General features: G+C 40.8%; 1 protein-coding gene across 1 annotated transcript in view; it reads left to right on the forward strand.

Annotated features, from left to right (window-relative positions):
• KIF27 (kinesin family member 27) overlaps nt 1–15,681 on the forward strand; it is a 1,524,306-nt gene that overhangs the window by 1,211,062 nt on the left and 297,563 nt on the right. The window contains exon 16 of the mRNA XM_044083686.1: nt 12,702–12,900. Coding sequence (XP_043939621.1) covers nt 12,702–12,900 — 199 coding nt within the window. The remainder of the gene's footprint in view (nt 1–12,701; nt 12,901–15,681) is intronic.

Below are 15,681 nucleotides of genomic sequence, written 5' to 3' on the forward strand. Positions count from 1 at the left end.
TGGAAATACAAGCCTTGTCCTGCAAACCCCCCTACTTAATCCTTCATAAGGACAGAGTCTCCCTCTAGACAAATCCCTCCTTCCTACCAAAGGTTGTTTCTGAGTCAAATATCAGTGAGACATTACATCCCCAGTCTTTTTTTCCCAATTTTTCCAATAAAGGGGAATACTGTCAACATTTACTAGATGTACACAGACAATTTCATTTTTACCTTCACAAAACAAAGGATATTAGAAAATCCGACCAGCTATTTATTGCCTTTTCTTCAGTCTCTTTAGGCAGTCCAGTATCTAAAGTTACAGTGGAGAAGTGGCTTAAGGACTGTATTGACCAGGTCCTGTAAAAGCACATTCAATGAGAGCTATAGCAGCATCTGCAGTTTTTAATACCAGAGCTTCTTTAGATGATATTTGTGCAGCAGCAACATGGACATCTCCACGTGCTTTTATTATGCATTACAAATTGGACCACGTCTCTAGGGGACATATATAATTCGGCTCGATGGTGCAAAGGAATATTCTTCCCTGAGACCTCCCAAGATTCAGGTAGCTGTCCCACAGTCAAGGATTATGTGAAGCTTGACAACATCAGATAAAGAAGTTATGCCTTACCATAATGTCCCATCTGTGTTGTCAATCTTCACTAATCCTTGATATTCCCTTCCTCCTTCCCCCCGGCCTTTAAAACTCTTGGTGGATCGAATATTCCCAAAGAATCTAGGGACACAGATATGGTCTCTTATCTATTATTTCTTGTTTGTCATTAGAGTTTGCAAACTCAATCTGAGGTAATTTATGGGTAGAGCTTAGCTCGAGAGTTTTGGAAGGCACAAGCTGGAATAATGGCCAAGGTCAATTCTTAGGCTCGGAACTGAGCCCACAGTCAAGGATTAGTGAAGATCAACAACACAGATGGAATGTTATAGTAAGACATAACTTCTTTTTTTGTACTGATAATGGTGCTATTTGTACAGTTTGAATACTTTTTATACTATACAAAATGTTTACTTGTGTTTATTTTATGCCTTTTAAGTTTATTTTTCAGAAAATGGTCTGGAATGCACAATGAATATAGGCTGCTAGAGGTGTGACATTCCACACCAGTTAGGTGTTAATGGAATAAACTGTAACAACTGTTGTTACAGTTTATAAAAAAATGTCTTTTTAAACTAAAACATGAGTATGGTAGGGCTCTGTTCAGAGAGGTTATAAACATATTTAAGTCCTTGGATATTTGTTTAAAGAGGGTATGTCTATCCAACCAGTGCAGTATATGTGTGGCTAACAAATGAAATGGGAGAGTAGAAAGGTAATTGTTCCCATTGTGTTACAGATGCAAGATGTGTCTTTGAAGAAGTAGTCCGTCAGTTCCTTTCTGAATACTTTAAAAGAAGAATATTATTTTAGGAGAGGAGGTAAGGGATTCCCACACTTGTGGTCTTAGTTTGTAGAAGCTGTTGCCTGACTAGTGCAGCTTTAATCAAGATTTTTGGAGGGAGGTTATCATCGGGGGAAGAGATCAGGTGTTGCAGTCTGAGGTATATGGAAATAAACAATTGCAAAGAAGGGAGGGTTGGAGGTTGATAGGTTTTGTAGTAAGGAATCTAGAAAAAAAGTTGTATCTTATGAGAAATGGGCAGCCAGTGAGCTTTGGCCAGAACTTGTCAATGATGATGTGTCTTCAGAGAGAGTGTAATAAATCTGCAAATGTTGTGGGCAAAACCTTGTTTTTTTTTTTTTTTTGTGGAGATTGATGTTACAAGGGGTGGCCCGTACTCATCTTTTGAAAGAAGCACACCTTTACCAAACACCGTCCATCTTTTTTTTTTGGGGGGGGGGGGTTATTTGGCCAGAATAGCTGCGAGCTGATTTTTGCTTTGGTTACTTGTATGTGGTTTTGGAAGTTAAGATGTTGATCTGTTCAGATTCCTAGGTAGCAGAACTGTTTGGTGGTATCAATCTGGGTTATTTTATGGAGAAATAGATGTCAGTTGTTGGGCACTTTGCGAGCTTGGGTTTGGTTCTGAATATCATAAATTTTGTCCTTTTGGTGTTTAGGAGTATTCTTTTTATCTTTAGCCAGATGGAAGCTTGGGACATGCTTACTTGTTTTGATGTTGAGTGGGAGAGGGGAGATCTGCATATATCATCAGCATAAAGGATGACAATTAATTCTGGAAGATCAACAGGAATAATTGGTGGAAGCAGAGTAATAATTTCTGTCGATTAATGGATTTTTACTTATTATTAAGTTGAGAATAACATTGCAGTAGGAAAGTCCATGCAAGTTTATCAGATTAGTAATAAGCATTATTTGGAAAGTTCATTTGCCTAATTGCTGAAGTCATAGCTCAGCAGACCCATTATAACATTAACAGAGTGGCATGCAGCTTAACTCATTAACACCTATGTGGTGTGGAATATCACACCTCTTGCAGCCTACACACACATCTTGCATTCTCTGAAAAATAAACTTAAAAAGCATAAGATAAGCAAATGTAAATATTTTATGAACAATAAAAGCTATTGAAACTGTGAAGATAGCAATGTTATTAGTAAGAAAATTTATTTACAGTGATAATAGTTGGTGCATTCATAGTCTTTTCCATAAATACTGTAATGTATTATAATGCACACAAATCCCAAATTACATTTTTTGTAAACGTTCATTAACAATTTTTCATATCTTGTAAAGTGCACAGTTTGGACATATATTGGTAGAACATTCGTGTCACCCGGACATAAGCTTTCATGACAACAAGAAATTCCTCTGTAAGGGCATGTTTATTGAGATATTTACAGAAATATGAAAACATGCTTAATTGTATAATTAGCAAAACAAATAATAGTGGATATCATCTCAAGTGTAAATATTGAACACAGTTTTCTTCAAAAACATCTAAGGTTTAACTTAATGTCATGCAACAGTTTGTAAATCACTCGTTTTCTTTTTTTTTTTTTGAAGTTTTAAGTACATATGGAAATATTGCTTATTTTCATAATTACTAGCAAATAGCTAGTAATAATTCCAGTACAGTGTGATATAAACCAGCATTGACAGTGAATTATACTGTTTTTCACATTGGTGTTTCACACCATATACCTCAGTAACATTTTGGTGTCTCAGTTATGAAAATCTGAGCATAAATTTGAAAATATGGATACTAAGTGGCAAAGATTAATGTCTCCACTGCAACTCTGCAAGACAACCTAGACTAACAACAGACATTGATTTATGCAGCCTAAATAATTATGTAAAAAATACAAAATTCCAGATGGTCACAATGCAAGCTATACTTTCTTCTTTGCAGGAAGAGATGTGCACCTAAAATCACAGGCGGAACATTTACAAATGCCAGTGCTCATAGGATGTCATCTGATCACCAGACTGCAGATTGTCAGATTTTCTGAGGACAAACTGTTATTTCTGAGATCCATGATTTTCAAACACATGCTTATGTCTTCCCCCCCTGCTGTGCTAGTTTTAAGGATGATGTACTAAATGACAGCCTCACTTCACTTGGTTCCTTATGCTATTTCTTTTGTGAGAGTTCTGCACTTTCTCCCTCTCACACTTCATATGCAATAATAAACCCCTGAAATAGCAAGCATCAATCTGTGTCGCATCAACAGCAAATGGACCCAGCTAGAAGCACAGGGACATTCTCAGAAGCCTCACCTTGTTGCCATTGCTGAAACTTGGACAAAATGTGACTTCTGTCATTCATTATTCATTAATGATAAGTATTCCATACTTCATAATATCAGACCTGGCTATAGAAATTGAGAAGGGTCATGCTACTCATCAAGCACCCCCCCAATTAAAACCTTACATCATACCACCATAGTTTCACTGGATGATGAAAGTAACTGGATACTTAGCCACATTATCATAAGTAACCACCTGAAACTCTGCATAAATGTATATATACCATCACCCTCTTTCATCACTACTATTTAATATATTCTGTTCCGCATGTTCTCTACAAAATTAAATACTAAAGTAATTATTTTAGCTAACTTCAGTCTGATTCCTACTGGTCCAGATACCCCAAAACTAATTTGAAGCCTTAATACTCCAAATCTTGAGAAAATAATAAACTAACCCAAAAGATGTAACATGCAAACTAATAACCATACAGTACTTGAGCTTGTTATAATAAATATAAAACGTAGATTTTCAAACATTCAGATTCTTCAGTACTGTTTGAGTGGTCATTCAAAATTAAAAGATTTCCACCAGTTGCAATATAAGGGAGAACTTTTCCTCAAAAGAAAAAAAATACTGCTTAACTACTTGGATGTTGAGGCCCAGAGAGTAACATTGACTGGACCACACTTTACAGTCAAATCTAACACTCACTTTCTTACTTGTTCAGTATCCTCTCTAATATCCAGGAATCCTCTTCCACAAAACAAGGTGACGGCTCAGAGGACAGACTTGCCGTTGTCTAACAAATTCTATTAAACATAAAAATTAAGGAAATAGTGCATGAAAACACTGAAAAGAAGACCCCCCTCCAGCCACAGCGTACATCAGCAATCCTTGATATTAAGAACATCTAACAGAATAGACATCAACAGTGTCAAAGCAATATACTAAAGACAAAAGCAAAAAACCTTAACATCCAAGCCAAAATCTTTCTGAAAAGATATAAAACAGTTTACAGGCAATATTACTGATTCATTTATTCTTACCACTAGACAAACACAAAACCTAGATTCCTTAAATAGTGATTATCTGAACCTTCTTTTCTTCATTATAGATGAGATTACCAACTCTTTTTTCCCACATCCCTTTCCACAATAACACTGCTCCCCCCAAATTTACCCACTAGATGTATGTTTGACAACTTTTCACTTCACTGCCATAATTGAAAAACAAAATTAATCCCTGTTGTCTAAACTTAATACACTAGCAACCAAAGTCAGTTTACTGTACTCTTTCCAAAAACTATCAGTAGAAAGAATTGCAAAACCCCTTATACATATCTTTAATCTGTCCCTCACAGCAGGTGTAGTCCCTCTGTCATTCAATCGTACAGTCATTATTTCTGTACCTAAAGTCCAGTCCTCATGTAATGTTAAAGACTACAGACCTGTCTGAAACATCTGACACCACCACTAAATATTCAAAAAGTTAATATACCAGGAACTGTTTAAACATATGAAAAGTTATGAACAACTCTTTGATCAACAGTATGGTTTTGGAAATGCTTCCTTTACTATTAGCTACTGATACCATTTACTCTAGCATATGCAAAGACCTTATTCTTGCTCTTCATTAATGATATCACTTTAGATCTACCCAACCATAACATAATTATGTATTCAGATGATAGGTTCATAGGTGGGTACTAGGCTATCTGCCCGAAGGCGTTTATAAGCCTAGCCAGAATGTGTTGGCTTTCAACACCCCTTAGATTAGTTCCCTGTGCCTCTGTCCAGCAGAGCCACTGAAGTGATCCCCGAGGTAAACTTTCTGTTTCCCATCCACTCGTCAAGGTTTCTTTTGAAGAGTGTTAGCAAGGAGCTCTGCCTAATGTTAATTGGGATCTTGTTCCAAAGCATGGGAAGTCTCTGGGACAGGAATCTATCCCTCCAGCACGTCCTATTTATTGTTGTGGTGAGGTTTAGATCCCTAGAGCATGTGGCTTGAGGTGATAAGGTTTTCTGTAGGTGGAGAATGTCCATCAATTCTGGGTTGGACATGGCCTTGTATGTCAGGCAGAGATCACCTCTGAGTAGGCGGTATGCAACCAAGTACAACTGGAGTTTCTTCAGTCGAGCTGCCTAGGGCATCTGTTTGAGGCCATTGATCCTCTTGGTGAGGTACTTCTGTGGTCTTTCCAGCTGTTGCAGGTGTCTTGTAAGGTACATCCCAAATGGGGCGTTGTACTCTAAGATGGGTCTGATGAGTAGAGGGGCACAATGACCTCTTTTTATCTGGATGCGAACCCTTTTGTGATTAGGTGGGCCATGTAGAAGGATTTTCTAACCACTTTTGCAATGTGATTATCAAAGTTGAGATTACGATCTACTTGGGTCCCCAGATCCCTTATTACGTCTTCCGTATTTAGGGGACTACCACCTATGTGGTAGTTTTTGGGTACTTTGTTTTTTCCAAAGGGGATGACTATGCACTTTTTGGCATTTAGCTTGAGGCCATGATTTTGACACCAGGTATCTGTCTCAGTGAGACCCTTTTGGAGGATATCTGCCGGCGAGTCAATTATAGCCCCTAGTTTGCAGTCGTCTGCGAATTTGGTCAGCCATAGTTCTCCTGTGCTTGCCTGCACCTCTGAGAAGTATATGCCTAACAGGAGGGGTCCTAGGACTGAGCCCTGGGGAACACCACTTGTAACTGGTTTAGAGACGGACCTAGCTCCCGCAACTTTCACCATGTGGGTTCTGTCTGTGAGCCAGTTGGCAACCCATCTTGTGACGTAGGGGTTTATGTTCAAGCTGGTGAGCTTGTCTATAATACCAGAATGAGGAATGGTGTTGAAGGCCTTAGCGAGGTCTAGGTAGGCTGTGTGTACCACCTTTCCCTCGACTATAGCCTTGGTAACTGTCTCAAAGAAGTCCACCAGGTTTAGGAGGCATGATCTGCCCTTAACAAAGCCAAACTGGGTAGGGTCCAGTGTTTGAAGGTTCCCAATGTCTCTGTTAATGAGTTCCATGATGATGCGCTCCACAGCCTTGCAGACCAAGCTAGTCAGGCTTATAGGGCGATAGTTAGCAGGGTCTATTGTGGCTCCACCTTTGTGGAGTGGAATAACTGTTGCTGTTATACTTCTACTTGAAGCTAGATATATGATATACTTCTACTTGAAGCTAGACAGACATATCAATTCCTTCAGAAGGCTACACAATTTAAATTCACTGACCTATATAAGCTGATCCACACAAACAACTACTCATCATCATCTTCTTTCAGCTGTTCCCGTTAGGGATCGCCACAGCAGATCATCTGTTTCCATTTCTTCCTGTCCTCTGCATCTTGCTCTGTCACACCAACCACCTGCATGTCCTCTCTCACCACATTCATAAACCTTATCTTAGGACTTCCTCTTTTCCTGTTACCTGGTAGCTTCATCCTTAGCATCTTTATCCCCATATACTCAACATCCCTCCTCAGCACATGTCCAAACCAACGTAATCTTGCCTCTCTGGCTTTGTCTCCAAACCTGCCAACCTGGGCTGACCCTCTAATATACTTATTCCAAATCCTGTCCACCCTCGTCACACCCAGTGCAAATCTTAACATCTTTAACTCTGCCACATCCAGCTCTAACTCCTGCCTTTTTGTCAGTGCCACTGTCTCCAACCCATATAACATAGCTGGTCTCACTACCCTCTTGTAGACCTTCCCTTTCACTCTTACTGGAACTCGTCTGTCACAAATCACTCCTGACACTCTTCTCCAGCCACTTCATCCTGCCTGTACTCTGTTCTTCACCTCTCTTCCACACCTACCATTACTCTGAACTATTGGTCCCAAGTATTTAAACTTATCCACCTTCGCCACCTCTATTCCTTACATCCTGACCATTCCTCTTTCCTCCCTCTCTTTCACACACATATATTCTGTCTTAGTCCTGCTGACCTTCATTCCTGTTCTCTTTAGAGCATATTTCCATCTCTCCAGGGTCTCCTCCACCTGTTCCCTACTCTCACTCCAGATCACAATGTAATTTGCAAACATCATAGCCCATGGGGACTCCTGTCTTATCTCGTCTGTCAACCTGTCCATCACCATTGCAAATAAGAAAGGGCTCAGAGCTGATCCTTGATGTAATCCCACCTCCACCTTAAACGCATCCGACACTCCTACCGCAGACCTCACCGCTGTCACACTACCCTCGTACATATCCTGTACCACTCTTACATACTTCTCTGACACTCCCGACTTCCTCATACAATACCACAACTCCTCTCTAGGCACCCTGTCATATGCTTTCTCTAAAGCCACAAAGACACAAATGCAACTCCTTCTGACCTTCTCTGTACTTCTCCATCAACACTCTTAGAGCAAACATCGCATCTGTAGTGCTCTTTCCTGGCATGAAACCATACTGCTGATCACTAATTATCTCCTCCCTTCTTAACCTAGCTTTCACTACTTTGTCCAGATGTCATACCAAGCACCTTTCTAGCCGTCTCTCTTACCAGCTTTAAGTCTACAAATGCACAATGCAACTCCTTCTGACCTTCTCTGTACTTCTCCATCAACACTCTCAGAGCAAACATCGCATCTGTAGTGCTCTTTCCCGGCATGAAACCATACTGCTGATCACTAATCATCACGTTCCTTCTTAACCTAGCTTCCACTACTCTTTCTCATAACTTCATGCTGTGACTGATCAGTTTAATCCATCTGTAGTTACTACAGCTCTGCACATCACCCTTATTCGTAAAAATCGGTACCAAAACACTTTTTCTCCATTCCTCAGGCATCCTCTCACTTTCCAAGATTTCATTAAACAATCTGGTTAGAAACTCCACTGCCATTTCACCTAAAAACCTCCATGCTCCCACAGGTATGTCATCTGGACCAACAGCCTTTCCATTCTTCATCCTCTTCATAGCTATCCTTACTCGCTCCTTGCTAATCCATTGCACTTCATAATTCACTATCTCTACATCATCCAACCTTCTCTCCCTTTCATTCTCTTCATTCATCAACCCCTCAAAGTACTCTTTCCATCTGCTCAACACACTCTCCTCGCTTGTGAGTATGTTTCCCTCATTATCCTTTATCATCTTTACCTGCTGCACATCTTTCCTAGCTCGGTCCCTCTGTCTAGCCAATCGGTACAGATCCTTTTCCAGCCTCCTTAGTATCCAACCTTTCATACAACTCTTCATATGCCTTATCCTTAGCCTTCGCCACCTTTCTCTTTGCCTTGCACCTCATCTCCTTATACTCCTGTCTACTTTCTTCATCTCTCTGACAGTCCCATTTCTTTGCCAACCTCTTTCTCTGTATACTCTCCTGTACTTCCTCATTCCACCGCCATGTCTCCTTGTCGTCCTTCCTCTGTCCAGATGTCATACCAAGCACCTTTCTAGCCGTCTCTCTTACCAGCTCTGCTGTAGTTACCCAGCTATTTGGTAACTCTTCACTGCCACCCAGTGCCTGCCTTAACTCTTCCCTGAACTCCACCTCACAGTTACCCTATTTCAATTTCCACCATTTGATCCTTGGTGCTGCCCTTACACTCCTTCTCCTCTTCTTGATCACCAGCATCATCCTACAAACCACCATCCTATGCTGCCTAACTACACTTTCCCCGGTCACCACTTTACAGTCTCCAATCTCCTTCAAATTGGCCTTCCTACATAAGATATAATCCACCTGTGTGCATCTTCCTCTACTGTTGCATGTCACCCTATGCTCCTCCCTCTTGTTAAAATACGTATTCACTAAAGCCATGTCCATCCTTTTTGCAAAATCCACTACCATCTGACTTTCTGCATTCCTTTGCTTAACACCATACCTACCCATCACTTCCTCATCCCCTCTGTTCCCTTCACTAACACTCTCTCACCCTTGGGTACAGTCATCACCACTTCATCCAACTCACTCCAAAATTTTTCTTTCTCATCCATCACACACCCAACTTGCGGAGCATATGCACTAACAACATTCATCATTACACCATCAATTTCCAGCTTCATAAACCTCACTCTATTCGACACTCTTTTCACCTCCAAAACACTCTTAGCATACTGTTCCTTCAGGATAACTCCCATCCACACCATGATAAAACAATTTAAACCCACCTCTGATACACCTAGCCTTACTCCCCTTCCATCTGGTCTATTGCACACACAATATACCAACCTTCCTTCTGTCCATCATATCAGCTAGCTCTCACCTTGTACCAGTCATACTGCCAACATTCAAAGTTCCGACCCTCACTACCACAGTCCTAGCCTTTCTCCTGTCTTCCTGTCTTCGGCCATGCCTTCCCCCTCTTCTCTTCCTTCGGCCAACAGTAGCCCAATTTCCGCCAGCACCCTGTTGGCTAACAGTACTGGTGGCAGGCATTGTTAACCCAGGCCTCGACCGATCCAGTATGTAAATGTTTACTGCTGTCCGCATGAATGATTTGGCGAAGTTTTACGCCGGATGCCCTTCCTGACGCAACCCTCACCATTTATCTGGGCTTGGGACCGGCACAAAAAAATGCACTGGCTTGTGCATCCCCAGTGGCTGGGTTCCACACAAACAACTACTAATTATCAGTAATAAAACACTACTTGCTGACCTAAATTGTCACTATTGCAAACTATATAAAAATACTCACTGACTACCTATTAGTAACAGAGACACATTTTTACAAAGTACTCTGATCATTAAAATCCTAACACAAGGCTGTTTTCCTCCCTCAAAATAATGCTCTAAATTATGGAAACAAGCTACTCCCTTAGAAACCGCCAAGAAGTCACAATCACACTTGTCCAGCCTAGAGTCTTACTTACCAGTGGAGAAAACAACTTCTCTAGAATTAAACCTCATATGTGGAATTCTTTATGCATCGACATACAAAATTGTTAAATGCTAGAATTTTTCAAAAAGAACTTAAGCAGTTCCTGCAAACTGAGTAAAAGTATACCTTGCTATCATGACAGTGGCTAATTGTTGCAACACAATACAGCTAGTACTTTCTACTATGTACCCGTATATGTAATTTCTAAACATATGTAAATATACTGCTGGATATTTGCTACAACTGGCTTTAACTCTATGTAAATACATTAGTAACACACTTGTATATATGTATACATTATAATACTTTATATTAATGTTTCTTTATATCTTGTATAAATGCTTTTCATAGTCTTCTTGCACAAGCAGAATATGAGCTTAATCATGTTGCCTACTACAGGATATGGGAGGCAGAAGGGGCTTGTGGCCAGCTACGGATACTTCCACTCACAAGTGATAACATGTTTTAAGTATTTTTAGCCCATTGTTGGGATAGATTTAATTTATGGAAAATGCCCCATTATAACTCCTCACTGCAGGTCCAGATAATAGATTTGCTCAACAGGTGACTTCACTGAGTCCTGCCTCTGCTGAGGCTATGACTGAAGAGCATGAGGGTAATGAGGCTTTGGAATGCTTCATGTGTGTGTGTGTCTGTGTGTGTGTGGGGGGGGGGCTGGTCCTGCACTAGGATGTAGCTCACTTGCATTATCTGAGATGGCCTATCTACAGCTGGAAAACGTGGCGGAGGCTTCAATGGAGAAAACATTGTATAAGTATATGAAACAGATTGATAGCATCTTGGAGTAAATTGCTGATTGGTTCACCTGGCCAGCCCTTATGTGGGACCACTAGGAGAGGTTGTGAACTATACCACTGGCCACCCTAAGCCATCTCGTGGTGACGGATCCCTTTGATGGTCCTCTGGCCAAACAAAGTAGCTGGCATGCTGCTGCTTATATTTCATCCTACTCCCAACCATGTGTGCTGCCTTTCTTTGTGTCACATCCCATGCCATGTACATTGTCTAACCCTTACCATCACCACTTGTCTACTGTCTGTCTGTGTCCATTCCATGTCTTTCTCTCCTAGTGTGTGCACTTCCATCTCTGTTTGTGTGTGCTGCCGTTTATCTAACCTAGCACAATATTTAATCTTACCCCCTTTCTTACCCTGGTTTCCTTACCCACAGCCTGCACATTGTTATATACTGGCCTTTTGTGTCACCCTCTGCTTGCTCTTCCCATTTACCTTCTTTCTGTGTGCCCTTTCTTGCCATTTTCTTTCATATGACAAGTGATTACATAGCACTGCAGCTTATGACCATGTAGCTGTCTGCAGTACTTTGTGCTGCCTCCCAAGGGATGCACTAACACGTGTAACCTCACTAATACCTGGAGTGCTTTATATTTCAGATAAGCCAGTCTGTGAGTTCATATTTTCTGTTGTCATGCCTTTGACATTGTATGCGCAGTATGTTCAGACAGTAGCATTCTGACAGAGAAACTGGCAATATTTTGGATACCTGTATTCGTATCCCATGTATTAAAAGTGGACGAATGCAGATAGTAGGATAAAAATTAAAGAAACCAAACTAATATTCACTGGTCATAGAGAAGCGCCATACTGCTTCAGTACCCCATGAAGTTTACAGTAAAGTATGCTAAATTATTTGTGGGCTTGTTTAGATGAAAGCTTTCATCTTTCCATCATTGTGAAAATGCAGTGCGATATTCTTCCTTTCAGAAAATAGATCTGCTATTGATTTGGAGTGCAAGGAAAATGGCTTCTTTCTTAATAGAACTGTGTTCTATGCACTGTTCATTATCTTAATGAAGCCACCAAGATGTTCAAATGGGTACCATGTTTGACATTCTGGACAAAAGTGTGTGTTTTCATATTTGAATATTTTCTTTATCGATTGAAAATAATAAATGGACATGCTAAGTTATAAGTACAGTAAGATGCCCCAGAGATTGACACAGAGACTTAATCATCACACCTTTCAGAGGCTGTGCTGCGTACCTAACAGTACTTTTGAGGCTTGGGATTATTTCATTATATGCCCTTTGTCACATTACTGTTTACATATTCTCAAAAAGCAATAGCCCAATAGTCTAAGAAGTGTATTTTGGCAGTTCTGAATGACAAACCAAAGCTAGTTTTTGCTTGCTGGTTCAAGTTCTTCATTTTTTGTGACTAGGTGGTAGGACTGCGTGAGAAAGAGCACAAGGTACAACTGGAGTGTGAAGAGATGAAGATGAAGATCAATGAACAGAGTAATGTAATGCGAGAATTGGAGTCTGCACTGGAGCGCCTTACACTAGAGGCTGACAGGCGTTTAACTCTTCAGCAAAAAGAACATGAGAAGGATGTGCAGTTAATGCTGCAGCAGTTTAGAGGTAACACCATTTTCACAGTTCGTCCTTCTTTTGATACAACAATGAAATGATGTATATAAGAGCAGACATTTAAAACATTCATAAAAGTCTCATTATGCTGTCAGTCTTAAATTAAAATGTACTTTTTTAAGCAAAGAACACTGTGGAACACTAACATTATTTATTAAAGACTATTATATACAGCTCTAAGGAACAAGTTTAGGAATTCTACTTTTACTGCTAGTGACCCATGTTCAAGCAGTGGTCCAGGTACTAGAACATCAGTCAGGGAAAGGAAACACTGAGGGCCTGATGGCCTAGTCTGATTTTCCACCCCGTGCTCAGTGACCAAATAAGTATGGTCTCACTTTCTAGTGAAAGGGCATCAGAACTAAAACTAAGGATGAGGCAGTGTACTGTTATTTCTATAGCAACCAGTACACAGCAGTAGTCCTGCTTGACTTATTGCTCTTTGCTGTCTCAGATTATGATTAGGACTATACTGCAGAAAGCCATGCCCTTTTAATGTCATGGTATGGCTTTCCAAAAGAGCAGTCTTTATGCTTATGTCCTAGTAGTGAGTCACTACGAAGAGTAATTTCCTCTGTAGATGTAAGATTCATCCCATGAATGGAAATATAAGAGATAAGAGAGGTAGTCAGAAGGTAAGGAGGAATGAATGAGACATTTGGAAGCCTACTAGGACCAGAAATTATCCAAAAATGTCTGAAGTGTACTGAGAGCAAAAGATACGCAGGTTATACTAAAATGCTTTATAGGTTCATAGGTGTTTACTAGGCTAACGACCACAAGATCCTTTTTAAGCCTAGCCATGCATCTCAAATATCTGACAAGTTCTGATACCCTTGATAAGTGTAAGCATGGGCCTGGGAGATGAACCATTTACAGGTTACCTGTTTGCATCACAGACATAGGTGCCAACCAGGGATGAATTTTCAGTTTCCCATCCAGTTGTCCAAGTTGCACTTGAATTGTATTAGGGAGTAACTCTGCGTCACATGGATGGGGAGCCTGTTCCATAGACAGGGTAGTCTCTGGGATACATACCTATCTCTCCAGCAGGTCCTATTTATATCACAGGCAAGGTTTATGTCTTTAGAATGGGTAATTCTGGTACAGTTTGTTTTGGAGATATGCAGGAGGTCCATCAGAGTGGGGTCTGACAAAGCTTAGTGTGCCAGGCATAGATCTGCCCTCAAAAGCCTGTAGGAGACAGAATACAGGGATAGAGCCTTGAGGCGGTCGGCATAGGACATATTACTTATGCCCTGTATTCTTTTAGCGAGGAACCTCTATGGACATTCCAGTTGTTGGATATGCCTGGTTAGGTACATACCAAAGGGAGCATTGTACTCAATGATAGGTCTGATGAATGCCGAATACAGTGGAACAATGACTTCCTTGGATGCCATACCTTTGTTTATAAGTTGCACAACATAGAATGATTTCCTCAGCACTGTAGACACGTGATGATCAAAGGCTAGATTACTATCTGTGTGTGTCCCGAGGTCCCTGACTACTGGATCAACTCTAAGGGGTGTGTTGTCAATATGATAGTTACCAGGGATGGATGACTTCCCAAAGGATACTATTATGCATTTCTTGGCATTTAGCTTTAGTCCATGACTCTGACACCATTTGTTTGTCTGTCTCAGCCCCTCCTGGAGAACATTTGTGTCAGTGTGAGATTCAATGACTGCTCCTAATTTGCAATCATCTGCAAATTTAGTCAGCCAGAGACCACTGACATTGGCCTTGACTTCTGAGAAGTAAATGCCAAACAGGAGCGATCCAAGGACTGATCCTTGAGGGACTTCACTTGTAACTGGCTTCTTTGTAGAGGTGGACTCCCCAATACTAACTTCCTGGGTCCTGTCTGTGAGCCAGTTGACTATCCACTGGGTGACATATGAGTTTGCACCTAAACTCTTGAGTTTGTCAACAATGCGCAAGTGGGATATTGTGTCAAATGCCTTGGCCAGATCAAGGTAGGCAGTGTGAATGATTTTGCCCTCACCCATTGCTTTAGTGACCTTCTCAAAGAAGTCCACCAGGTTGAGTAGGCATGCTCTGCCCTATAAGAAACCATACTGGGTTGGGTCCAGTGTCTACAGGTTTACGATATCTTTGTTGATCATCTCCATGATAATTCTTTCCATGGCTTTACTTACAAGACTAGTGAGACTTATGGGGCAGTAGTTTTCAGGGAGTGTAGATGGCTCACTTTTGTGCAGAGGGATGACTGTTGCCTTTCTCCATTCATGACCCACGAAGCCTGTTTGGAGGCTACAGATAATAGCAATTCCAGAGGCCCTGATACGTCATGTTTCATGCTATTTAGAAGGCATCCTGCAATATTGTCTGGGCCCACTGATGCAGTGTTCTTGGTCTTAGAGCATTAAGGACCTGTTCCCTAGTGATAGTAGGGGGAGGTATGTGTGATGATATTTCCTGAGGGAAAGTTGAGGGGGAGAGAGGAGTAAAGTTGGAGCTGAATTTATCAGCCAGGAGGTTTGCTATATCTTCTGGCTCAGTATAGGTGGCTCCATTTACAATGAGCTCTGCACACAATTCTGTATTGCCTTTGAGGTTGTGGACATAGCTAAATAATGCTTTGTGGTTGTCCTTGGCCTGGAAGGCCAAACTTACCTCAAATTTGACTTTGGTAGACTTTATTTTTCCTCTGAGTTTTTTGTTTAGTTTAATGAGAGTGCTTTTATCCTGCTGGATGCTGCATCTCCTAATTTTTGCCATGGTTTTCTTCCTCCTGTTATACAGCTG

This window comes from Protopterus annectens, chromosome 9.part0 (genome assembly GCF_019279795.1).
Source record: "Protopterus annectens isolate FY-2018-M chromosome 9.part0, PAN1.0, whole genome shotgun sequence".
Taxonomy (NCBI): Eukaryota; Metazoa; Chordata; order Ceratodontiformes; family Protopteridae; genus Protopterus; species Protopterus annectens.